Below are 27,243 nucleotides of genomic sequence, written 5' to 3' on the forward strand. Positions count from 1 at the left end.
GCTAAGCAGGGTGGGCTCTGGTTTAGAGACTGCTGAGCTATTTGAGGGTCGCTCTGCAAGGGCAGGCAGTGGCCTGCTACCCCTGGTCACCGCCTTCCTGACCTGGTTGGGCTAAATCACACAATGTCTTGGAACTCAGAACTCAGAAACCTTTATTGGCGTAATGTAATGTCTCAGAGGATAAGCTGGGTCAAGCCTGGCTAGTATTTGGAAGAGACCTCCATGAAATATTGGGGAATGCCAAACCACCCTTGTTTGTCTGCCCTGACCTGGATAGCCCTATGTAGCTGGCTCTAGTCAGGCACCAAAAGATAAGCAGCCAGTGTTGTTTATTTGTTTGTTTGTTTGTTTATACTTTAATTTATGCCACTCATGACAATGTCTCCTCGTGGTGACTTACAATATAAAGCACAATCCCAAAATCCCCATAAAACTCCTTAAAACATTAAAATCCCTAAAATTACAATATCAAGACCAAAAAATCATATGCACAGTATCAAGATGGCGGTATACCTCAAATGGCCCAGAAATCCAACTCAGCTGTTACAGCTTGGCCAATGGCACAGACTTCCCTGCCTCTCCCCACAACAGACACCCTGGGAGGTAGGTGGGGCCAAGAGAGCTCTGAGAGAGAGCTGCCCTACAAGAACAGCTCTCCAAGAACTGTGACTAGGTGACTGCGTGAAGGTGACTTCCATGGAAAAGTTCACTTTCTTTTCTAACTTTCTGAACTTGATGGGATTCTTCCGCATCACTATAAATAGGTGGTGGTGGTGGTGGGGGGAAATCTCCCGAGTGGAAGATCCTGTCGTGGTACCAGCAGCCCAAATAAGCATGCCTCCCAGTCAGCCGGCACACCGTTCCAAGGTTAAAGATAGATCCGGAACAATTAATATGCCACTAACCCAATTCCCACCGCTGGGTTCATCACACAGAGGAGAGCCGAGCGATTGCATCCTTGGGCGTCTTAATGAAAAGTTTATTATTTAAATGACAGGAGCGGCCCAGCAGGGGCCGAAAGAACAGCTTCTGTTTCACGTTAATAGACCAAAATAGTCTTTCCCTCCCTATTTTAGAGAGCCTTGCTTAAAAAAAGAAAACCGCAAACGATTCACCGTTCTGGGCGCCGCAATAAAATTATGATTTGTCTCTTGCCTTTAGCGTAAGTTTGCTCAGAAGGCGTTTTTATCCCATCTCCGGTTCCCCCTGAAAGGGCTACTTGGGGTTTGCGTCTGGGGTGGTTATTGCAACGTCATTTCTCTCCTGCAGCCAATTTTCTTCTTTGAGGATTCCTTGGGCGGGTGGGGTTCTCCTCACCCTTTTCTACGGGCTCCCGAAAAGCTACAAACAGGTGCCAGAACTTGGGCCACCCCACCCGGGCTCCAAACTTCACCCAACTTTGGGTCTGGAAATTCCTGGAGACTTGGAGGATGAGCCAGCAGAGAGAGATCTTAACCTTGAAAAGCGATGTGGCCAAACTGTAGCTCTCCAGATGCCCGTGGACTACAATTCCCACAAGCCCCTGCCAATTGGCCATGCTTACAGGAGCTCATGGGTACTGTAGTCCATGGGCATCTGGAGAGCCACAGTTCGGGCACCCTGGATCTAGAGGTATCAATCTAGCAACGTCTTATGCGTTTGGCCAGGATTCCCTGCCTGATCTTGTGCAGAAGGCGATGCTTATAGCCTAGCATGACAGAAAGGCAGCTAATGGTCATTTGACCACCTGGCTAATTGTCAGCTTCACAAGAAGTGGCCTCAGAACAGCTGCCGTCCCAAACAGGCTCCCCGACTAAGGAGAGCGGACACCGTTCCCAAAGCAGCCTCCGAATGTCACACTGGAAAGCAATGCCCTGTCATTTGAGCCTGGCTGTAATGAGCCATCTGCTGCAGGATTTCCTTGGCCAAAGGTGTCCGTAGGAGCTGGGCTTCTTGGCTTCGGCGGGTTTGGAGGAGATCACATATATCCAGCACAGGGATCACCTAGCCAGAAGTGGTGCCCTCAGTGCCAGGGTCATATTTTGAGTCCGTTGACCAGGCTGTGGCTTCTCTTGCAAGGGACTGGAAAGAAAAGGTCTGCAGATGCAGGTCGTATTTGTATTGGAGCCCTGATCTGGATAGCCCAGGCAAGCCCGATCCCGTAAGCTCTCAGAAGCTAAGCAGGGAGGACCCTGAAGAAGAAGAATTGGTTCATATACGCTGCCTTTCTCGACCTGAAGGAGTCTCAAAGCGGCTTGAATTCACCTTCCCTTTCCTCTCCCCACAACAGACACCCTGTGAGGTAGGTGAGGCTGAGAGAGCCCTGATATTCCTGCTCGGCCAGAACAGCTTTATCAGTGCTGTAACGAGCCCAAGGTCACCCAGCTGGCTGCATGGGGGGGAGCAGGGAATCAAACCCGGCTCGCCAGATTAGAAGTTCACACTCCTAACCACGACACCAAGCTGATGTAATTATTCAGTAGAAACCGGACCCCTTCCCGTTCCCAAGGTCTTATTTGGGCCTTAGGTGCAGTTCCTTGGACCCCTGCCAGGGTTTTGCTACGACTGCCCTCCAAAGGGGAAAAAAATCAACTGAAAAAAGCACACATCTTTCTTTATTAGGAAACTGGGGGGAGGGGGACAAGAAGGCGGGGGGGGGTCCGCTTCTGCCATTTTATTACTTTGGAGGCAAAGTCGTCATTGCTGCTATAGCATCTATATTTAACTCACATCTCATTCAATTAAGGGTCCGTATTGTTGACAACGCCACGCCGTCTGGAAGATTTATCACAAATGCTGTACCGTAAAGCCCATAAATAAATGGCCGGATTTTCATACTCCGACAGAGCCGGGGGGGGGGGAGGGGGAACATACAAACAGCCAAAGTGAAAAAGGAAAGACTGGAATGAACCAGTTACCAGTTGTAAGGGGGTGCCTGGCAGAGAGGTGGGTGGTCGGCTTAATAGAGAAGTCCGTCCCTAAATATTTCCCGTTCAGGAGCCCTTGATAAGTTCCAAAAGCATTCCAGTGGTTCCCCTGGGACACTTTTTGGAAATTGCTTTAGGATGCTTAGGGCTGATCCTGTATTGAGCAGGGGGTTGGACTAGATGGCCTGTATGGCCCCTTCCAACTCTATGATTCTATGATTCTATGATTCTATGCTAACCTACCAAAATCAGAGGGGAGCTGTATTGGTCTGCAGCAAGACAGCTAGATTTGTGATCGGTAGCATGTTTGAGACCATCATGATTTTCAGGGTATAATTTTTCGAGGGCCTGATCTCCCTTTGTCAGATATGAATGGGGTGGAGACATCCAATTCCTCTGAGACAGGGATATAGGGCAGGCTTTCTCAACCAGGGTTTCCTGAAACTGTGGGGTTTCTTGAGGGCCTTGGAAGGTTTTCCCAAATGGGTGGGAGTTAATGAGTTTTAAAATATATTTTTAAAATTTGCTAAGCATTTATCGGGTGACATGACAATCAATCAATCAATATTTATTTTACGGTCATTTGGACCAAAATTCAAATAAACTTGCAATTAAAAACTGAAGCAATTCCAAAGGAGAGAAAACAATAATAATAGTATAAAAGATTTCATCTTTTATGTGACCATATATGGTCAATGTTGACCCACCCACCCCTCCCAAAATGGCCAATGATGGGCCTGGAGGGGCTGGGAAGGGGAGAGGCCCCAGGTGGGCATGTTCTTAGCTCTGCTTCCCAATCACATTTGTGACACTTCTGGGGTTACTCGAAGGCTAAAGGACATATCAGGGGTTTCTCAATGGGAAAAGTTGAGAAAGGCTGATATAAGAACACAGAGATCTCCATTTTGATTCGTAAATGATTAAGGGGGAGCTCTTCCTCCTGAGAGCTTCAACCCTGAAAAGCCTGTTCGTCTCTGAGCTACTGGACTTGAATCAAGCTATAAAGAACCAGCCGACAGATCTGACATACCAACGAGCCCAGCAAAATGCAAAGCCCTAACAAATACATGCATGCATCCATTAATGCTCTGTACTACTCATATTCCTATCTCTGTTCTCTGGTGTGCATAGGTGAAGGGGAGACATGCCCGCCCCGGAGGAACGTCTAGCTTAGAGATCCCTCTAGTGCAAATTCCCTCGGCTTGACCGTGCGGAATCAGAAACGAGATATGATAAATGATACCTCTGACCAGAGACTCTGATTATTAGCATCAATCCATCACGGGAAATCTCTAACAGGAAATGGTTTGTATCCAGAAATTGGGTATGACTGGACACAAAAGGAAGCATCAGTGTTAAGGGGGAGAGAGAGGGGAACACGAGTTCCAGCCCTTAAGGCAGCAAGGCTAGGTTTGAACAGCCCTTGGCGATCCCTAGCAACAAAACCCACAAAGAAGACGACAAAAACCAGCGCTCCACAACAGGTGCTGCTTTCTCCTCCACCGTCGCTCGGTTGGAAAGACTAAAGACCTGTTTACCAGGGAAAATGAAAAAAAAGCAATTAAGTAAAATACGGCACGTGTGGGTAATAACAACACAATCTCAGCTGTAGTCTGGCTGCCTAGTTCACAGTATATTTCTCTCGGGGTTGCTTAGCCGTGCCGAGGAGTTTCTGTTTTGTTTGGCGGCTTGCATTGGGGTGTTCATGTTTTTTTTCCCCCCCTTTGCACGCTTCCGTTCAGCATTCAGGGCCCCCCTCTGCTCGGACAGGTGGAGGGATAAGTCACAGTGTTGGTCCCGTTAACGGTTTCAAAAGCCATGGAAGGGAGGGGGGGTTCGGTCCACAAACCTCCCTCCACCTGACAGACGGCCGTCGATGCTCCCCACCAGAGGGCAGTTCTGTCGGCGCGAACAGCCACTTTGGTGATGCCGCATCGCAGGTGGACGTGGCGCGGCCGATAGCTTTTAGGAGCAGCGTCGTAAAAAGCGAGCAGATGCGTGGGAGGCCCGCAAAGGCAGACAATATTATTCCGTCTTTGTTTGTCCCGGGGCCAACGTACAGCAAGGAAGCGCGGCGTGGGTTTGAGTCCGCCTCCGCCGTCGGCTTTCCCGCGGTATTAAAAAGAAATGTTCGTTTGCTGGATGTTTCCTGGGTGAGCCGGGCCCAGATAATTGGATTACTCGTTATTTAACACCGACAAGGGATGTAGAACGGGACAAGAACAGCCCCGGTTTTAATAACACCGTAGCAGATTCGGGCTTTTTGCCAAGCAGAAAGCAGAGCAATCTCCTTTCCTGAGGAGCCGCTAACTTTTCCCAGTCCTGTTACCAAGGCGGCAAAATCTGTTTCTGCCGTTCTGCTGCCTCCTGCCTTAAACACAAGACTGTCCAGTGTTTATCGCGGCTTGCTATTCCGTCACGCAGTTTCGGCGGCCATGGCAAACGGAGATGGTCACGAAAGCCGGGACGTTCCGGCCGTCGCGACACGACGTGGTGACTGTTTATTTTTCTCATTTTCTTCCAATTTAGCGGGTGATAATTAAAGGAGGAGTCACTACTGGCACAAGTTAAGAGCAAATCCTGGGCAGGCAGACGCCGGGGAAGAAAGTCCCGTACTGTTCGGCTGCCGGGCAGGAGGGCTCACGGGGGTCCAGCGTCAGACGGCGGAGAGGTCGATCTTGTTTGCCGAATTGGTGCTCTTGTCCCAAGTATTCAGCTTCGTAGGGCTGGTTCCCGGCCTGTTCCCAGTGATCTGGAGAGAGAAGATAATATTGGAGCCACAGCCGAACTCTCCTGGAGGGGAGTAACCTGAGTGTCCATCCTAATTTCTTCATTCCACAGGTGAGCAACCGTGTCAGGGTTCCCCCCAACCTTTGCTGAGACGGCGGCCACCTCTGGAATTCTGGCCTAGCACAGACACAAAATGGCTGCCACAGAACAGCTGCTGCAGAAGGTGAAGCCGGCCACAAAATGGCTGCCACGGCTTGCCTACATTGACACGGTGAAGACCCTCATGCTGTGGGCTGCCAAAGCCATCTCCCAAGGTCTATCACGGCAGACACTCCAGCTGTGGTGCCCACCAGTATTGTGCTGGGGACACCTGACTCATGGGATGGAATGTCTCCTCAGGGGAAAACAGAAACCGCCCAAGTATCAATTCACTACCCCAAAGAGAGGCAGGCTGCAGTGTCTCATACCCACGAAACTACAGCCATCTCTCAGGGAAAGATGTGGGCCGTATGAGTTAAGGCAGGGGTAGTCAACCCGTGGTCCCCCAGATATCCATGGACTACAATCCCCATGAGCCCCAGCCAGCAAATGCTGGCAGGGGCCCATGGGAATTGTAGTCCATGGACATCTGGAGGACCACGGGTTGACCACCCCTGAGTGAAGGCACCTTTGCATTCTGCACTGGGTGATTGTGAATTTTGCCAGCATCACCTGCTGAGACAGATGTCTCTTAAGAGGTCAGCTCGTGGTAAGTCATTCTGACATGCGGTGAACGCAGCCTCACCACGAAGACAAAAAAGGTGCCAGGAACACCAGCTCAGATCCTGGATGAGGCGTTCCACACAGGAGCTCAGAGGGCTGTCTTTTTTACAATTTAGGGTGGGGTTATTTTTTTAAATCCAATGCACACTGCATGAGTCATGCAATCATGCGTTCATCCATCTCTTATGAACTAAAAATCATAATGCAATTATGGCTCCTTCCAGTCAGGGATTTTCTCCCACACGGAGGGTGGGAAGCCAGAGCCTCAGAGGGGAAGCATGGAGACATCACCGTGCCTGAAAAAAGCCTCTTTATTGCTAACGTATATACATATGCTTAATTTAATCCTTTAAGAAGCAGGTACACATGAACACATCCAACTGCTTTATACTAAACCAGGCACTTGGTCCATCAAAGTCAGCTCTCCAAGGTCTCAGGTTGTGGTTTTTTGCACCCCCCCCCACCTGATCCTTTTAATGGGAAATGCCGGGGCTAGAACCTAGGACCTTCTGCACGCCAAGCAGCTGCTCTGCCAGTAAGCCGCAGCCACAGGTGAACACCCTGAGAACACTTATCTACTCCACTTGTCTGATGAGAAGCATCTGAGCCAGCATGGTGTGGTGGGGAAGAGCGGCACCTTCTAATCTGGAGAACTGTGTATGATTCCCCGCTCCTCTACATGCAGCCATCTGGGTGACCTTGGGCCAGACGAAGTTCTCACTGAGCTCTCTCAGCCCCACCTCCCTCACAGGGTGTCTGTTGTGGGGACAGGAAAGGGAAGGAGATTGGAAGCTGCTTGGAGACTCCTTCAGGCAGTGAAAAATGGGATATGAAACCCAACACCTTCTTCCTGCTCTAAGGTAAACTTCTCTGACTATGAATCCAGTTGTGCACCTCGTTGTACCTCTGACTCTGAGCCCGGCCATACACCTCTGGTCACATGGTGACTGCCTCCTGAAACTAGACATCGTTCCGGTTGTCAGGCCCATTTCCTTTCCCCAGAGGTCATTTGGGGGGGGAACTCTTTCCAACTCGTAAAAGTTTTATGCGACAGACGATCTGGGAAGACTTACAATGTCCGAGTGGAAGGGCTTCACGTTGATGTTGCGCATGGAGCTGCTGGTGAGGGACCACACTTTGGTCTTGTGCTTGAAGGCGGCTCTCACCTAGGTGAGGAAGGAAAGGACAGAGAGAGCTGAGAAGTGGTGGCAGGCTCGGTCTATCGCTAAAGCCACAAAAAGTAGCTCTCCAACCAGCTTAGAAGCTTTCCCACAATCCTTTGGCCTTCAACATGTCGCTGTTGCTTAATAGCGGTGGTTGTGCCCTACTCTCTGATGACCGTCCGGGCTAATCCACGCAGGTACGTCCGTCACACGACGACCGCAGCATCCAGAGATGACTGGCGCATGTGAAGGAGAATGAAGACTCAAATACCCACACTCATGTGACCCTCATGACGCCACGTGACCTCACAGAACCAGTGGGGTGTCGTGGTTAAGAGCGGCAGCTTCTAATCTAGTGAGCCAGATTTGATTCCCCGCTCCTCTACATGCAGCCAGCTGGGGGATCTTGGCTAGTCACAGTTCTCTTAGAGCTGTTCTCACAGAACCTCTCAGAGCTTTCTCAGCCTCGCCAACCTCATGGGGTGCCTGTTGTGGGGAGAGGAGGGGAAGGCAATCGTAAGCTGCGAAGAAGAAGAAGAAGAAGAAGAAGAAGAAGAAGAAGAAGAAGAAGAGTTGGTTCTTATATGCCGCTTTTCTCTACCAGAAGGAGTCTCAAAGCAGCTTACAATCTCCTTCCCTTTCCTCTCCCCACAACAGACTCCCTGTGGGGTGGGTGAGGCTGAGAGAGCCCTGATATCACTGCTCGGTCAGAACAGTTTTATCAGTGCCATGGTGAGCCCAAGGTCACCCAGCTGGCTGCATGTGGGGGAGGAGCGGGGAATCAAACCCGGCTCGCCAGATTAGAAGTCCGCACTCCTAACCACTACACCAAGCTGGCTCTCTCATGAGACACATGAGGCCTGCTAGGTGACCTTGGGCTACCCCCAGTTCTCTCTGAGCTCTCTCAGTTTCACCTACCTCACAAAGTCTGTTGTGGGGAGAGGAAGGGATGGCGATTGTCAGCTGCTTTGAGACTCCGTGTAGTAAAAAGTGGGGGACAAGAAAAAAAACCCTGCTCTTCGTCTTCTTTGCAGAACTGGAGAACCACATCGCCCAGACTGTCTATTTGGTTTGGGAGAAATCCCGCAAGTTCCAGGGCCGATGCCCTTCTTCCCAACCTCCTTGCTCAGCGTTGACCCAGGAACCTTCTGTGAGTTAAGCAGGCATCCTGCCACTGAGCTACGGCTTTGCTCCCTGCATTAAAGATCCGTCAATGCGACCTGAATCTTTACAACGGCCAAGCTGCAGCCATTCATTTTACACCCGGAGCACTTGACTTCGGCCCTGTTTCCTGGCTTCCTGGAGATGCCGTAAATCCCAGCGACGGCTGCTAAATACACTATATATATATATATATAAACCGCAGACATCGCTAAGCAACTCTGAGTGAAAAAGAAAAGGACCCCTCTCCCGAGCGACATCATGAAATGGCCCCGTTCTCCGAAAGCCGGGGCTGATTTACCGCCAAATTTTAAATCATCGCATTACTCTGCTAAATAAATAAATACTGATATATAACCCGGCATTACGGCGCTCTTGGTTTTACTGTGCTGGGGCCTCTCGGCGTGGAGACATACCTCTGAGTTCAGAAGACAGTGAAACAGGAAGATGAAGAATCCCTAAAGGAGTCAGATTTAAAAAAAAAGAAAATTACCAGTGCGGATTTGAACCGTCGCCGTAACTAGACAGATTTACAATTAAATATAAAATGGCTCTAGCAACCGGAGGGGTGGGGTAGGACAAGGGATGATGACAGCACCCCAATTTCATTCTTCATAAGGGAAGAATGGGGAAACCACAGATTCTAATTGCCCCTTGAGAATCATTTTGCAAGCGTGCTTCTTCGAAGGAGCCTCTTGGTTCTTTCTGGCACGCCAGGGCAGAGCAGGCCACCCAATTTACAATGCGATCTATATTGGAGGGAGGCCATACACCTGTAAGGCCATACATGGTCAGGATCCTGCGTACCTCAAGGACCACCTGCTTGCCTACACTCCCCGAGGGGCGACTCACGCTACCCAGTGATCCCTGACCCCAAAGAAATCCACCTGGCCTCGACCAGGGCCAGAGCTTTCTCATCCGTGGCCCCAACCTGGTGGAACAAGCTGCCAGAGGAGATCAGGGTCCTAACAGTTCCATGGGGCCTGCAGAACGGAGCAATGAGACTGTTCTGGTGGCCAGAGATTCATAAAATCTGAAGCTCCTGACAATATACAATAATAATTCCAGACGTGGCGCTCACATTTAAAAAGCAAAGAAGTCAAGAACCTCCATTCTGTCCCAGGTCCACAGTCCTGATCGTGCATCCTCACGTGTAAACCCAAAGATAGGATGAAGCTAGTCCTGTTAGAGCAGTGACCACTGGACCCTTCTTTCCCCTCAAAATGAAACCACGGGAAAGTCAGTTTCTGGTTAGGACGGCCGCTGGCAAATCCCACAGGAAGACACAGGGCTGCCACCAAAGACGGTATCCCCGTATTAAATCCTCCTGAGAAGAAATCGACGCAGGGATGCCGTTTTTTGGCAGCAGTTCCGTGTCCTCCCCAGCGGCTAATTCATCTGCTAAGAAAGCAATCTCAGCCCTTCGGGCAAGAACCCTTGAAACGCCTAGACTCAAGCAAAGACTTCCACAGTCTTTGATTTATCTTACAGGGGCTTTAATAGACTGAACCGCGGAATCTCTGATGAGGCCCAAGAGCCAACGTTGATCATGCAGACTTATGAGCGATGCACAAAGGCCATGAAACTTTAGAGGAAAAAACATAAATAGAAATTGCTGGTAAAGACCTGCCTATTAAAAACTCGAAACGTTCCGCCCGGAAATTTATGCAGGCTCTCGGAGCACTTTGGCGGCGCTCCCAACTTACTTGCAAGGAGTTGAAGACTGCAAACAGGTACTGGAACACCAGGGCGTGGTCGTTGACGGCCAGAACGCCGAAGATCCATGAGCTTCCCAAGATGGGCAGGAGAACAGCCACCGCTTTGGCGGTCAGCCTGTAACGCGGCAGGGAGAGAGGAAAAACACGGGACTTTAATGCAATGGACAGCTACAAGTTTCAATACTTGTCACAGAAATTACATGGAATGTACAAGGACTGTCAACATGCAGGCTTGGGATGAGCAGAACAGAATCCAACCTGTAGCGTTACATTCTTGTTACACAAGAGCCAGAGAGGGGCAACGGTCCGGAGGATCAGTCTAGGACAGCCTTTTTCAATCTTTGAACCATGGAGGAATCCCTGAAATATTTTTCAGGCTTCAAGGAACGTAGAAGAGTGCCATGCCCCTTCAGAGAACTGCACGCAGAAGTAAGAGGCAGGAGCCAGCCGATCGATCGACAGAATTCCACAGGCGACCAGCTGGGTGAACGTGGGCTAGTCACAGTCCTGTTAGAACAGTTCTCATATAGCAGTCCTGTCAGAGCTCACTTAGCCCCACCTACCCCACAGGGTGTCTGTTGTGGGGAGAGGAAGGGAAAGCGATCATAAGCCGCTTTTCAGAGAAAAGCAGGGTATAAAAACCAAGTCTTCTTCTTCTGAGGCCAATCACAGATTTTCAGCCTCATATATCTCACTGGATTGTTTGGAGAACAATATGAAGAAGGGAAGAGTGGGGAGGACCACTCTGGGTCCCCACTGAGGGGGGAAACGGGGACAAAAGATGCAAGTAAAGACTAAATAAATCAATAAATATCGAGTGAGCGATGGTGGAGAGGAACGTACACTTGCAGGGGGATGAACGATTGGCAAGCCCGGCCAAATTCGAAGCATGTTAAACAGTTATTTGATGTGCTAAAGGATTGTAATAAAAAGGAAATATAATTAGCTTGATCCAGTTAACGCCGCTTAAGTGCCTTTGATTTTACGACGGGGAAGCTGAGCGTGTTTTCAGTTGTCTCTCCGATCAATCAATTGCCGCTTTGAAGGGTTTGTCTTCCGCAGGATCGTGCCCCCGCCCTTAATCCAATTTTAAATGAAAAACCGCCCTGTAGCGGCTGATCATCCCGATGCCTGCAAACTCCCCAGTCAGATTTCCAAAAACCGGCAGAGGTCCAACTCTTCTGGAGGGCCAAAGTGGACCAAACGCATGGGTGCTGCTGGAAATTGTCCCCCCATGTCTATGGCCCCCATACATAAAATCCTCCAAGAGTTAGCTGCCATTGTGTTGTTCCAAGTCTAGGGTTGCCAAATATCTGTAGACTTTGGGAGTGGACGGGATTTGGAATGGAGAAGGACCTCATAGGAATATAATACAGAGTGCTGGACTGGATGGGCCATTGGCCTGACCCAGTATGGCATGTTCTTATGTCTGGGGCAGTGATGCTCTGCCTTCTTGGTGCGTGGGGAGGGGGCAAAGTGAAAGAGCTACTGGAGTTCTGGACTCACTGGTAGACTTCCTGATGGCCCCTGGCTTTTGGCCACTCTGTGACACAGTGTTGGACTTGATGGGCCATTGGCCTGACCCAACATGGCTTCTCCGATGTTCTCATATCCCTACCCCCCTTTCCCGTATTTCCCATCTGGCTTCCGCCACCACACTGCCCTTCACCTTTCAGCAGGACACTGGAACTCATGAAGCCAAACACTTCTTTTAATTGCAAGCGAGTTTAACCCCCAAACATAATTTTTTAAGTTAATGAGGTGGAGTCCCAAGAAGGCGGCCATCACAGAATTCAAGTGAAATCTATACGGGAGCTTTCTGTTGGCCTAAAAGATTATCTCCTCCAGCTTCCAGTTGCTGAGAAGGTCTTTCCCCCCAGCGAATCTTCCATAGACCAACTCGCATGATCCAAACCATTGCGCTGGGAACATGAAAACACGGACCGGCTCTGCAACTTGATTCTTCCGTGACTGGGAAAAGCAAATCCTGAATTCCAAGGCTTTACCTAAACAGCACAAATCAGTGGGGAGAAAGGAAGCAGAGCTTTTTCATCTAATTGAAGCGAGGAGATCTAAGGCGGCTCCCCACGATAGCCTTTTTGGCAAACAAATCATTAAGTGCTCCCTTCGACGGCCGCTCAATATACTGCACAAGGCTCGTTTCCGACTGAATAGCGAAATCTGGGTCATGGGAGGAAGGCTGGGCCTTTGTTGGTAGATGAGAAATCCCATTGCCACTGCCTGGGACATTTCTCTCGAAATGATTTCAATTCCCCATAGGTGTCGTTCTGCTTAGGAAGGGGAAGGATCCGTTGAGCTCGGGGGATGGCACACCAGAATCAAAAGGAGAGGGTTAGAGGCTCCGTGGCTTCTCCCGGAATAAAGGGGTGTAAGGAGGAGGAGGAGGCCCTCACTTCAGCCCTGGAATTGGGAAGGAGAGGGGGCTCCGGCACCCGGGTCCTCTGCCTTCCCTGGACTGTCCCACTCTGTCCTGCTCTTTCTCCTTCTAAGTGCTCAGTTCCTTCCTTCTTCCCTGGCTGGATGCAATGCCTTCCCTTTTACGGGATTCCCTGGCCACACCCCCATTCAGTCCATATCCAATCCCCTTCCGCCATTCCACCTGGGAGGCTACAAAATAAATCTTTCGCACCTCTTCTCCCTCGGTTCAGATAGACAGGGCAGGGTCAGGTCTGGGCACCAGTCCTAGCAGAAAACCATTGGTGGGCACCATGGTGAGTCAGTGGATCCCTTCACATTGGTACAGCTGGATCCTCGCTCCCCATGAGGGAGAGCTCTAGCCCTCTATAGCTGGACAGAGGGAGGGGGGGTTAGAACTCTGTATCGCCATCTTTTAATGCTTAGTGTTAATGTTAATGGGGTTTTAATGGGGTCATACTGGTTTTTATTGTTTCATTGTGAACTGCCGTGAGTGGAATGTGGTGGTATATAAAGACAAAAATGAATGAATGAATGAATGAATGAATGAATGAATGAATGAATGATGTGGACCATTGTCTTAGCACAGTCTTTTGCAGCTTTCTGACCCTTGAGATCCCCCCAAAACATTCTTCAGGCTTTGAGAAAACCCAGAAGTGGTGCGATCGTGCAGAATATGGTTGGGAAGCAGAGCTGTGGACACGCCCACCTGGGGCCCCTCCCCTTTCCATTCCTTCCTGGCCCATAATTGGCTATTTGGGGAGGGGGGGGCAGATCATTTATGGTCACATCACCCGATCAATGTTTAACAACTTTCAAAAAGATATTAAACATGAACGCACCCATTCGGGAAAGCCTTCCGGGGTTATCATGAAACCCTGCTTGAGAAAGGCTGGGTTAGCAACTCCAGGTCTTGGCTCCCCCCCCAAAAAAACCCCTTTCCTTTACCGGAAAGCCCACAACGAACTGGTGGCCAGTTGTCTCGCTTGGGATTGGGCTGAAGATTGATGCGTTTGAAAGGCAATCATCATTAGCCGCTTCAGAAAGGTCCGGGTGGCGACTTGACGGAAATGCCAGCCAAGAATTTCACTTGGTGGTGCTGAAAAATATCCATCCGATGCCCCCTTTCCCGTACTTAATGTCTCCCCTTTCCTCTTTTAGCTCTGTCAATAGCAGCGCGGGAGAGGCCGCCTGCCCTGAGGGCCATTAGGAAGGCATTTCACCCATCATGGGAAGCCAGCGCGATTGCTTGCGGGAACGGTGGCCCATAACTTACAAATCAATTTTATCAGCTAGACGTGTGTAACTAATCCCTTTTAAGGAGGGTGACCTCTACCGCTTCAGACAGCCCATCGGCTGAGTTCTAGAGGCTCGCTGGATCTATACACCAAGGTTATATAAAGAGCAGGGAAGGGAAACGTTACGGAAGCCGGCCCTCTTCTTCTTGGCTGGCGTGCTGAAGCAAGTGACTTGACCCGTTTGAGAGAAGGAGAAGAAGAGTTGGCTTTTATACCCTGCTTTTCAGTACCCAAAGGAGTCTCAAAGTGGCTGATAATCTCCATCTCTTTCTCCACTTTCTCTTTCTCCTCTTCCACAATAGACACCACGGGAGGTAGGTGAGGCTGAGAGAGCTCTGAGAGTTCCGCTCTGTGAGAACAGCACTATCAGGACTGCGACGAGCCCAAGGTCACCGAGCTGGCTGCATGTGGAGGAGCAGGGGATCAATCTCAGCTTGCCAGATTAGAAGCTGATGCTCTTGACACTGGTTTCCCCAAGTCACATTGAAGTTGGTAACGCTGTTGTGTATTGGATGCTTGTAGACTCCTAAGAAAATGCTTGTAGAGTCCTAAGAAAAGACAATGGATAAGAGCCACTCCTGAAGAATTTCAAAAGCGAGTAGCTACACAGGAATTTGTTTTGACATTGATGTATTTAGAAGGAAGCAACTTTCGTTTTTGATGCCATCCTCAGCTTGTATCTCTCTCGTTTTCCCTGGGTGCCCAAGAGGGCCAGGCGGAAAACAATGAATTGCTTATTTTGTTTGCATTTCTTTGGCTCTCAAATGGGGAACACAGTGAGAGGCCACCTCTGCCTACGATGTCTCTGCTTTACAGGAGAAAACTTTGTCTGACAGGTGAGCTGGGCAGTCAGGAGAACCTCAGTTTCCACACGCCTGTCGGGAGAACCTTGGTCTGCACACCCCTTTCAGGAAAACCTCGGTTTGCACACTCTTGTCAGAAGAACCTCAGTCTCAACTCACCTGCCAGGAGAAACCTCGGTTTGTACACTCCTGTCAGGAATATGTGATTTTTAAGTCCCCAAGAAGTGAGGAGGCTGGATTGCATGACCCTTTGTGGTCTCTTCCGGCTCTTTGTGATACTAATTCTGAAGCATGCCCTAAGCCAGGGGTGGTTCTCCAAATGTCCACCTGGAAGGCTACAGCATGCCACTTTGTTCTTTTGGCTCAACTATCCCAGTGCTCTCTCTCTCTCTCTTTTCCTTCCTTCCTTCCTTCCTTCCTTCCTTCCTTCCTTCCTTCCTTCCTTCCTCTCTCTTCTCCCTCCCTCCCTCCCCCTCTCCCTTTCTCTTCCTTCCTTCCTTCCTCCTTCCTTCCTTCCTCCTTCCTTCCTTCCTTCCTCCCTTCCTTCCTTCTTCCTTCCTTCCTTCCTCCTTCCTTCCTTCCTTCTTCCTTCCTTCCTCCTTCCTTCCTTCTTCCTTCTTCCTTCCTTCCTTCCTTCCTTCCTCCTTCCTTCCTTCCTTCCTTCCTTCCTTCCTTCCTCCTTCCTTCCTCCTTCCTTCCTTCCTCCTTCCTTCCTTCCTTCCTTCCTTCCTTCCTCTCTCTCTCTTCCCACAAAACTTCCAAGGAAGGCGAGGCAGATTGAGCGGAATCTCTGCACGCAGCAGAGCCACAATCCGACGCTCCTTGCCAAACGGAGCGGCTTGGCCCTGAAAGGCGATTTGTTACAGACGTCACCGGAAAATGCCAAGCTAGCATCCCTGGCCCCATTTATAATCCAAAGTCTCCGTGTCAGCTTTATGAAGAATAAGAAGACTAATATCAAAGCTCCGGCATTGCATAAAGCCAACGCTTATTCAAACAAGCACCTTGCATTGCTCAGTGGGCAGGCGCCATAAATCACCACGCAGTCCTGACAGCAAGCTTCCTAACGCAAGTCCTGATATGCATGTTTCCCCCCTCCCCGAAACACAAATGCCCTGCGAAAAATAAAAAAAATGAGAATATATGGGATAATTAAGAAGAGCAAAAAAACAGTCTGCATTTTTTGGAATCCATGGTTCTCCAGCCCCTGGGATGTGATTTTTCACGCCCCCCCGCATATTCTCGATGCTCCGCATCTTAACATCTTCCTTTATTTCTCTCTCTCTCCCCCCCCCCTCCGCCTCTCTGTCTCATTTCTGGAAATGAAATGCTGGCGTCCAAAGGTAAAATTGTTCCTGCCCGGCGCCCTATCTGCAGCTCCGCGGAGTGCGGCCGACAACCAAGGACTCCTCTTCTCACGGAACGAATCCTGAGTGCAATCTAGCCGGAGTTAAACAATTTTTACATCCCGTTGATATCCATGGCCCACTGCATGGGTGAATGAACTCTCGCTGACGGATAAAAGCTCAATAACGGCAAGGTGCTACCGTTTTGGGCCGGAGGATGCCGCACAGCCACCGAGGTGATGGGGAGAACGTTCCAGCATGCAATTTGCAGAATTGCATTGTGCCGTCATAACTGCCGCTGTGCCATGTTGTTGTTTTTTAAGCTTCAATTTCTACTGTGAAAGATGCCGCTTCTAGGGTAGTCCAGAGGCACACATACAGATACTGTGGGCTGCGGTGCTTTGGAGCCACTGGGATGCGCCTCTCAGCGCAAACAAGCCTCATGCGTAAGGGCCACAGGTTGGATCTGCTTTCCTGCTGTCAGAAGGCGCTTATATCAAGAATAGTCTCCCAACCACCCCACTGTAGCCCATTGAGCAATGCTGCTGCGGAGGACAGTGGGGAGCTCAGGAGTGGGATGATAAGCAAATTGGGGTTCTACAGCAGGAAACTGGAGGGACCTCAGTGGGGTATAATGCCACAAAGCCCACCTTCCAGGGCAGTGTTAGAGGCTCGAGGCAGCAAGTTAGTTTGGGAAAAGCAGAGAGCTGCAGAGAACTCATGCTGATTTTTCAAATATTGAGGGTTATATCCACTCCAGGATATCGCGGGGGAAAGGTAGGGTCACTCTGAATCAATCATGATTGTTGCAGGTGAAAAATTTAAATCACCCAAAATCAAAATGGAAATGGCATTCAGTGTAAAAGGCAGGGATTTAATCAACCTGGGATTGAAAATAAAGCTTTGTGCAGGTTCAGCCCAGATATAAGTGTCCTGAACCGTGAGCTGTCCAGACTAATTCTGAGATGACACCGGTGTTGACCTCGTCCACAAATGCAACCACCCCGGCCCTTGAGGTCAGCTTTCCTCTGAGTCAGGGAGAAGATTAATTAACTGATTGTATGTTTATCCATCCGTAATTGGCTCCCTAAGCACAGGCGGATAATTAGATTCCAGCGCAAATGACAATTAAAACACAACTCAAAATGCTGCCAGGGCAGGGGCAGGTTTTTCCGTCGGGGTAGGAACTACAGAGGGATCCCAGGCTCCAGTTTCCAGATACAAAGGTCTTATTGTGGGTGCCAGGACATCATTTGCATGAGTCCTGGAGTCCTATGTGCAGTTCTGGAGGCCTCACTTCCAAAAGGAAGTGGACAAAATGGAGAGGGGGCAGAGAAGAGCGATGAGGTTGATCCGGGGTCTGGGGACCAAGCCCTGTGAAGAAAGGCTGAAGGACTTGGGAATATTCAGCCTGGAGAAGAGGAGGCTGAGAGGGGACAGGATGGCTCTCTTGAAGTATGTGAAAGGTTGTCGCTTGGAGGAGGGCAGGGAGAGGATCCTGGGCCTATTCAGCACACATAGGATAATGCACTTTCAATGCACTTTTAGAAGTAGATTTCCCTGTTCCGCACAGGAAAATCCAGCTGCGAAAGCACATTGAAAGTACATTATCCTTTGTGTGCAGAATAGGCCCTGTTGGCAGCAGAGCAGAGGACCTGCAGTAATGGGTTTAAACTACGTGGAGAATGATATCATCTAGATTTTAGGGGGGGGGGATTTCATAGTCAGATCAGTTCAGCAGTGCTGCCTAAGGAGGTAGGCAACTCCCCCTCACTGGCAGTCTTCAAGCAGTGGCTGGACGGAGATTTCTCATGGATGCTTTAGGCTGATCCTGCTTTGAGCAGGAGGTTGGACTCGATGGTCTATATGGCCCCTTCCCACTCTAGTATTCTATGACACAACTAGCAATTCATGCTTTCCATAGAGAACCAGGGAAGAGGAATGCTCAAATGGACACCAGGTACCAGGTACACAAAGCTCCCACACAAGGAGGCAGGGCAAGCAAATGCCACATATTTCATGGGTAGGGTTCTCCTTTGTCCACTTATGGTGGGAGACCTCCAGACATCTGCACTCCTCGCCTGCCAGTGTGCAACAGATTGGTGGGTAGAAATGGGAGCCAGAGGCGGGGGAACCATCAACCTGGGGAGAAAAATTATAAGAGAATTTAAGACCGCGTGCACTTAACAGGAAGTAAAGACCATAGACCATAGAATTCCTAGAGCAACTCAGACGTGACAAGGGTCGCTCTAGCAACTGCCAGAAACTCCATGGTAATCTTGCCTGGCAACGCAGGTTAATTTGCTGTGAGCAGGAAGCGTCCTTGGCCAAGGGTGATTCGGCCCTGTTTGCAACCTACATTATTCCTTGCATCAGGCTTTTTCGGAGATGAGGGCCTTTGCTCGAGGTGACTCCTTGCCAAGGTCTTTGTGGATGCATTTTAAGTTGTGCTTTATCGTGTTATGAAAGCTTGATGGTCCTGTTGTCCTCCTCTCTCCTTTTTTAAAAGTAGGCTTTTATGAGCGCGTCGTTACTGCCGCCTTTCCCGGGCATTTGGCATAAAGCCCTTCGAAAGTTACAGATGTGAAGTGGGGTGATAAATTGTTCAGAATAAACGCATAAACAAACATGCCGTGTGCATTTATTTCCCCCTCCAAAAAAAAAAAACTTCTCGTGGTAGGTTGCAGAGAATGAAAACCAAGTCAAAGAATGAGGCCTCTAACAGTTTCCCCAGCTGTAGGAATGCCCGGGAGCTGCCTGTTCTCTCCGCGAGCTTTTGGGGTGAGGCAAGGGGCAGAGGTGACCTTGTGAAATGCGTTGACGTCATGTCCAGATGAAAACAGTAAGCAAGACATCCCTCCACCCCCCAACTGACTCAATGGATCTTTTTTGCCCAGTGATTCAGGGGGGTGCTTAGAGGAGGGACCCAATGGTCCTTCCTTGCCCCAGCCTCCACCTAATGCCTGGCGGAAGAGCTCCGTCTTGCAAGCCCTGCAGAACTGTGAAAGTTCCGACACAGCCGTTAGCTCTTCCGGGAGCTCATCCCACCAGGGAGGGACCAGGACCGAAAAGGCCAGGCGCACTTCCTGCGGGGTGGGGATCACCGACCTACTCAGATTCACAGAGTGGGGCAAATGTGGGGCAAAAGGACTTAGATGCTCCCTCAGACACGCTGGGCCCAGAGAACATATCTCTGTCATCTAGCTGTCCCCAACCCCCGATCCGGTGACCGATACCGGTCCATGGATCAGTTGGTCGCGGCTCCTCCTCATCCTCCTCCCTGGCTGCTGCCTTGGGGGCTGCCCTGCCACTCTCCCGCCAGCTCGCCTTTGGTGCTCTCCGGCGGGAGACTCCCCCTTGGTGTGGCACAGCACAGCTGCTGCTGGCAGCGCCCCCCAGCGGGCGGTGGGAAGTCACGGGCGCCGGCGGGAAAGGAAGCGGATCAGGGGCTCAGGGGGCGGCGACATCCCTCAGCAAAACACTATCCTCCCCCGGGCTTCAGTAAAATAGTTAAACGTTGACCGGTCCCCGGTGATAAAAAGGTTGGGGACCACTCATCTAGAGATCATCTGTAACCCCGAGAGGTCTCGGTCACCTCACCTGGAGGTTGGTACCACGACTCCTCGTGTTGAATTAAACCGGCAATTTCCCTTGCGGTTTTCGTGAGTGTCGGTAACATCGAAATGGCAGCGAAGTGAGATGAACGAAGCAAGAGGATGCTGAACAGCAGCCACAGAAACAGGCCAAATGGCAAAGAGAAGAATGGAAATGCCACTCGTTTACTGGTTTCGGGTGGGGAATTTACCAGCCCCTAGTCATGGGGAATCCTTGCAGGCATGACTCTTGGAACCTGACAGAGGGGAAAGAAAAGAAATTGGGAGCAGGGAGTGCAAGGGAGGGAAAGAGCCCTAAACCGTTTCCCTTGCTGTTGTCGGATGGAAATGGCTCCTTCTCGAAGCTGGGGAGAGAGGCGGCCGAAAGAAAGTTTGGATATCGTTTCTGAGTTTGCTCTGTGGCGTAAGATCATTGGCCCCCTGGCGTGGCTGCATCTCCTTTTGCCTGGCCCACAACTCTGTGCGACTCGATGGCCCCAAATCCCGGCTAATTCAGGCCAGATGTTTCACGGTTCGCCTTTGACGTGGCCGTACTTATTGCCGCTGTTAGGTTGATTTCAGGCGCTGCTTTTCAGATTGCAAAAGCCGACTCGCGGACGGACCTTTTGTGAAGCCTGCCATCTGCTTGAAAGGGCCGTCGCGCTTCGGAAATTCTTTTCAGAAGGACGCCCATTGTCTTCCCCCCGTCTTCACGAGGCAAAAGTGAATTGGGGCCATGGCGATCTTTGCGACTGTGAATGGATCAGCTCTTAAAAAGAGAGAGAGAGTCCGGTTTCAAAACAGGAGCCTTAAGACTCCTTCTGGCCTTAAATGGCCTTGTTGAGGCTCTTTATAGCAAGGTAGCCGCAAATCTGCACTTCAAAACACACCTGTTGTTACAAGAGGGATGAATATCGATTGCCAGAGGAGTCCTGAATTGAACCTCCAGGGCTGGCGCTGCCTTTCGTTTCATGCAAGGATCCGAATGCTTTGAAATCGAAATTGCAAGATGTCCTAGTCCTGCTGCATATTGCTCTGGTCCGACCCCACCTGGGGTGCTGTGTGCAGTTCTGGAGGCCTCACTTCAAAAAGGATGCGGGCAAAAGGGAGAGGGGGCCGGAGAGAGCCGGGACCAAGCCCTAGGAGGAGAGGCCGAGGGACTTGGGAATATTCAGCTTCAAGAAGAGGAGGTTGAGAGGCGATCCTATTGTTCCCTTGAAGCATTTGAAAGGTTGTCACTTAGAGGAGAGCAGGGAAAGGTCCCTGTTGCCAGCAGAGCAGAGGACCCACAGTAATGGGTTTGAACTATGTGTAGAACGTTATTGGCTACATATCAGTAAAAATAAATTCACAGAGTAGTTCAGCAGTGGATTCAGCTGCCTCAGGAGGTGGGGAGCTCCCCCTCACTGGTGGTCTTCAAGCAGCAGCTGGACAGATACTTAGCCTGGATGCTTGAGGCTGATTCTGCATTGGGTTGGACTAGATGGCCTCTATGGTCACTTCCAATTCTAGGATTCTAGGATTTTAAAACCCTTTTGAGAGCATTGTTACAATGAGGAGTTCTGGGGAAGGGCCTGCAGCACCAGCCAGCATGCTGCAGTGGTTGAAGAGTGGCAGACTCCAGTCCAGAGAACCGGGTCCTATTCCCCACTCCAACACATGCAGCCAGTTGGGTGACCTTGGGCTAGTCACAGTTCTCTCAGAGCTGTTCTCACAGAGCAGTTCTCTTAGAGCTCTCTCACCCCTACCTTACCTCGAAGGTTGTCTGTCGTGGTGAAAGGAAGGGATGGCGATTGTAAGCCGCTTAGGGCAGCGAAAGCCCTACAGAGGGCACCATGAGTCTGCTGTGAATTTACAGCAATCTCTACCGCCAACATTTAACAACACAAATTATTTATCTGCAAAGCGAGCCTCCTTTTAAAAATCTCTGTGCCATCAGTGGCATTGCAGTAAGAGACAACCGTCGAGGCAAACGACGAGGCATTTGCACAAAACATTTTGCCGTGGCCCAAATTCTCGCCCTTGCAATAAAAAGAGGGTCACACCCCAGGGTGCCTGGGAGATGATTTCTAACTCACCCAGTTTGAACAAATGACACCCTTCACCCGCATTAATATTTGAAAGGGGCAAATCTTCCCCATCAAAACAACTGCCCTTTCGCCTATTTACGCACCTCTGCTGGGTTGACAGTTCTGTTTGAAAAGCACTCCTCTCCTGCCGGGCTGACTGGTTTATTACTCATCTGCATTCGGATTTAATGAATAGGCGCCATGAAAATTTAAAGACCCCCAAACTGAAAGGCACGCCAGACGCTTCAGGTTTAATGTAGCCCGGTGTATTATCATAATGGAGAATTCCGATAGAGGAGCAACAAATCTTTTCGTGCATTTTGCCATGAGACTCGAGACGTATGGGACGGTGTTTTAAAAATGTATATTCTGAGACGATGGTTTAGAGGAGAAGGCGACGTGAGCCCCAATTCTTGGCCATGATATGCCTTCGCCTCCCTGCATTCTGCACAACTTTGCCTTTTGCCATTCTGCCCCTTCGCCCCTCGGCCCATTGGAAATGTCTTCCTTCGGCTCTCGTCGTGATGTGAAACACCTGAGGCATTACACAAGAGATGGTCATTCACCAGGGGACTCTCTTGAGCGCCGTTGGAACCACCCGACGGAATATATCCCAAAATGGCATTGCACTCAGCCAGTATCAATGGGCTGGTGACCCCTGGCCCTTGAGAGGTACATTTGGCCTCATCCAGGGACAGGGCCTTTTCGGTCCTGGCCCCTACCTGGTGGAATGAGCTCCCAGAAGAGCTGCGGGCCCTTCAAGAGTTAGTGCTGTTTCGAAGGGCCTGCAAGACAGAGCTGTTCCACCAGGATTTTCTTTGGGGCCAAAATCTAGTAACATCTCCTTTGGTCCCCTCCTGCAACAAACATGCCACCCCACCCTCCCAGAAAACAACAACAAGAAGACGAGTTGGTTCTTATGTGCTGCTTTTCTCTACCCAAAGGAGTCTCAAAGCAGCTTCCAATCACCTTCCATTTCGTCTCCCCACAACAGACACCCTGTGAGGTGGGTGAGGCTGAGAGAGCCCTGATATCACTGCTCCGTCAGAACAGTTTTATCAGTGCTATGGTGAGCTCAAGATCACCCAGCTGGCTGCATGTGGGGGAGCAGGGAATGAAACCCAGCTCGCCAGATTAGAAGTCTGCACTCCTAATCACTACACCAACCTGGCTCTGATTGGCAATTATGAGATAGTGGTTGTTGATGGCATTTTGAAGAAATGTTTCTCTTTTCCTATCCTCCGTGAGAGATTTTCGGCTTAAATCACCTTGTGTGGAAATCTAATTAGCTTTGAGACAGCAGAAATCTACAGGACCTTGTTGGTAAGAAGGTGGTAACAATCAAGCAAACAGGTTAAGGAAAGGGCCAAGTGCCCTCTGTCTTTGTGCTGCTGCTCAGATCACCCTGGGAGCTTCTGCCATTTTACTGGCTGCTTTGATGTTCAAAGTGGTTCCGGAAAGCACATCTCCTCTGGAATCTCCCCTCCCCACCCTGCTCCCCTGCCTGCTAAAATTCACAGGCCTGCAGTAATGATCGTGTTCGTGGATGCGCATCCCCATCCGTTCTTTGACCATTTTGCTCCTGTTGTTCCCATTTGTAGCTGTCTATTTTTATTTTTATTTTTGGAGTTTTTGGTGGCACACTTGGCACTCCTCTTCCCTCGAGTCTAATAAACTGTGACCCAAAGCGTGTTTGTATTTTGTCATGTCCAATGAGCCAAAGATTTAATTAGGTTTAAGACATTATCAGTGGCAACGAGCATCCTGCTTTGCTAACGATCGTGGCTTAATGGGCTCTCTTTAATGTCTCGCCCTGCCTCGCTCAGGACAGGCACCATGTGCAACTCTGCTCGGATGACCGCTCTTGAGCCAGCGGGGTTCTTGCCGTGATGTTGGTCATTTATCAAGGGACATAAGAACCAAAAGTTATTACAACTTGCCACATCCCTCTGCCTAATATTTAGATGTTCCTTTCCACAAAATGGGGGTCACATCTACCTTCTTTATAAACAAGAGTGATTAGAATACCACAGCATGTCCTCTCCAGGTGTGGCAGTCGTATACTTTGCCTTGATCTGGATAGTCCAGGTAAGCACGACCCCGAGAGATGACAGAAGCTAAGTGGGGCTGACCCTGGATAGCATTTCAATGGGAGACCTCCATGGATTTGGTGGTAGTTCCTCCAAGGACCACTAGGGGGCTTGAAGCAGAGGCAGGGAATGGCCAACCACCTCTGAACGTCCCTGCCTAGTATTTGGATGGGAGATCTCCAAGGATTCGGATAGGAATTCCTCCGAGGACCACTAGGGGGCATGACACAGAGGTAGGCAATGGCAAACCACTTCCGAACACGCCTTGCCTGGCTGCCAGAGAATTCTGCCAGAGATCTCCTGGTTAGCACTACCCCCGCCATACAATAAACCGAAATAAACCATAGCCATACTTTGGAAAGGCCAGTCCTACAGAATTTCATCCAAACTTTTCTTCCCTCCAGCTACAGCAACTCTGTGATGTATCCCATGAAACAACTTCAAGGGTTAAAGTTACAGATGGGTGCACTGATTTCCCTTCAAAGAGAAATGAAAGGGAAATCCTTCTTTTAAAAGAGAAAAGAGAAGAAGAATCTATTGTATCTAAAAGAAAGTGTCCTTTGCAGGGTGAGGGGGTGCAGGGGGGGGAGAAATCCCCTCCCCATCGAGTCAGCAGGGGCTTAAGGCCCTGAGAGAAGATAGGGCTGGGTGTTTTTGTACCCAACTTTTGACTACCTGAAGACATCTGGAAGCAGCTTACAATGGCCTTCCCTTCCTCTTCCCACAACAGCTACCTTGTGAGGTTGGTGAGCCACTGCCTGAAGATGGCCAGTGAGGGGGAGCTCACCACCTCTGTCAGCAGTTGATTCCATGGCTGAACTACTCCGTGAATCCCCCCCTCCCCGATATCTATGGAGAAAAAAGCACCAATTTATGACTTCAGAATGTCTTTTGCATTCGAAAGCCCCTTGTTGGGGGTCACCAGCTGTGACGTGACGGCACATTACGCATGTGCATCAGCGTAAGAGCTCCTTTAAATAAACAAACAGTGCATCAAGAAGGGAACTGCAATTCACCTTCCTTTCGAATGTGCTACTTGGTACACGCTCCTTTGCACGCAAGAGTATTAAAAATGTGATTCTGTAAGGGTCGTCTGAAGGGCTTCTGTCTTGGGATTCTGCAACCGCAAATCCACTACCTCATTTTGAGTGATGCGAAAACTGCTCTTTGGATGCCTATGCCCCAAACGTGGCCACCCTTCCATAGATTTCCAGAAAGGTTCCTGGATATTTTTTGCCCCTCCGCTTTGAGCCACTTGCCTAATTCCATTGAATAAAACCCTACTCTCTCCCTCGGGAACCCAGGGAGTAGATTGCTGTTTTATTGTGGAAACAGAGTGCCCCGCGCCACTGGCGAGTCACATGAAAAATCAGAACGCAGCGTTAAAGAATGCTCAAGGAATTTCCTAATTATATCGTAATGGCCTTTCCCCGCCGCCGAATATGATGGCTCATGTATTTTGAGTTCCCCCTGCTCCTGCAGAACTTACGTTTACTGTATAAATGATACCGATTTTTCCAGCCCATCAGAGCGTTTCAAAGAAGACGGTGAGAAAGTGCTCGATAAGATTTCGGACTTGGCAGTTTATTGAGAGCCGGTTAATGGGACTCTGACTGCGGGACAAATGGCAAGGGAGGAAGCTGAGGCGCTGATTGTGGGCCAAGCCGGGGCACTCCGCTCGAAACGCGGGAAGTAGTCTCCACCAGCCACACGCTCGTCAGCTTGATGGATGGCTTGTGTGTGCCTCTGTGGAGAGAAGTCTCCTACAATGGAAGGGTGTCACAGGGTCCCTCTCAGAGCCAGCTTGGGGTAATGGTTAAGAGGCTATGGAGACCACCTCTGAACGTCCCTGGCCTTGAAAGTTCTATGGAGAGGGGGTGCATGTGAGTATAAGATTCTCCCTCTACAAAAGGACATTGTTGAGTTCTTCCCAAGGAAATTGACCCACCCCCTAACCAAGCAGAAAGGGTATTTTATAGACCCGACGCAAAACATGAACCAGGTTAGCGTTGTGGTTAGAGTTTGGGACCAGGGTCTAAGAGACCCACATTCAAATTCCCAGCCTGCCATGCAAGTCATGAGGAGAGCTTGGGTCATTCTCAGACTAACCTAGTTTATACGGATGTTAGGAGGATGAACAAAGGAGAAGAAGAAGTGTTGGTTCTCATATGCCGCTTTTCTCTGCCCGAAGGAGTCTCCAAGCGGCTTACGTTCGCCTTCCCTTGCCTCTCCCCACCACAGACATCCTGTGAGGTAGGTGAGGCTGAGCGAGCCCTGATATTACACTGTGCTGGCATTACGCTATTTTTTCAATGTGCGGAATTACCCTGATATTACTACTTTGTCAGAACAGTTTTTTCAATGCTGTGGTGAGCCCAAGGTCACCCAGCTGGCTGCATGTGGGGGAGCGCAGAATCGAATCCGGCTCACCCGATTAGAAGTCCACACTCCTAACCACTACACCAAGCTGGCTCTTGGAGAGGTAATTGATATATGATGCCCTTGGTCCTTTGGAAGAAGGCTGGGATAAAAATAAACTAAACAAACAAGAAGATGCTCATTTTTGAACACTGCAAAAGCATAAAAAATTGGATGACACGCCGTAGCTTTACAGCACTGCAAACCCTTTCGTTCTGTGACATGCCGGTGCAATCGCGCAATAGCAAGCTTCGTGGCTTACGGTATTAAAAGTCCTTGCCTTCAGAATACATTGTGCTCAGAACATCATCCAACAGTCACAGCGTGTGCAGAGCAATTAAGGTGGAGGACAAAACCAGAATCTGTCGCTGAGCCCTCTCTGCAGGAGACATATTTTCTCATAAATCTGAAAATGGTCTTTTACAGTTTACTAAATGGTCACAGACGAGGGAAACATGTGCTTCGGTAAACAGCCAGGCCTGCGCGGTCCTGTGCCGTAATTGCATCAAGGCACCGGCCTCGACTCGGCAGTGCGGCGTAGAAAACCCGTAGCAATCTCTGGAAACAAGGACATCTGTTACTGCGGGCAGCCAAGAGCAGCAATTCCCTCCAGCAAACAATCACTTCTGCAGACAACAGGCCCGCTCCCCCGGGTCCTGAAACACGCCCCAGACTATCCAAAAACACCCGTTTTTATTCTCGCCGGCTAGAATCATGGGCCACATCGCTAAATATTTTACGCACAAGAAC

At 49.9% G+C, this 27,243-nt stretch overlaps 1 protein-coding gene across 3 annotated transcripts in view; it reads right to left on the bottom strand.

The window, feature by feature from the left end:
- Positions 1 to 356: 356 nt before the first annotated feature.
- ADGRD1 (adhesion G protein-coupled receptor D1) overlaps positions 357 to 27,243 on the bottom strand; it is a 180,081-nt gene continuing 153,194 nt past the window's right edge. For 2 of the 3 annotated variants that reach the window (XM_077318834.1, XM_077318837.1), the window contains 4 exons: positions 10,429 to 10,555; positions 9,139 to 9,180; positions 7,472 to 7,564; positions 358 to 5,658 (listed from right to left, as the gene is read on the bottom strand). In XM_077318834.1, coding sequence (XP_077174949.1) covers positions 5,563 to 5,658; positions 7,472 to 7,564; positions 9,139 to 9,180; positions 10,429 to 10,555 — 358 coding nt within the window. In that variant the 3' untranslated portion in view covers positions 358 to 5,562. Of the gene's footprint in view, positions 5,659 to 7,471; positions 7,565 to 9,138; positions 9,181 to 10,428; positions 10,556 to 27,243 lie in introns of all 3 variants that reach the window. The other variant, XM_077318836.1, reaches the window with a different exon arrangement.

This window comes from Paroedura picta, unplaced genomic scaffold, assembly GCF_049243985.1.
Source record: "Paroedura picta isolate Pp20150507F unplaced genomic scaffold, Ppicta_v3.0 Ppicta_v3_sca26, whole genome shotgun sequence".
Classification (NCBI taxonomy): Eukaryota; Metazoa; Chordata; class Lepidosauria; order Squamata; family Gekkonidae; genus Paroedura; species Paroedura picta.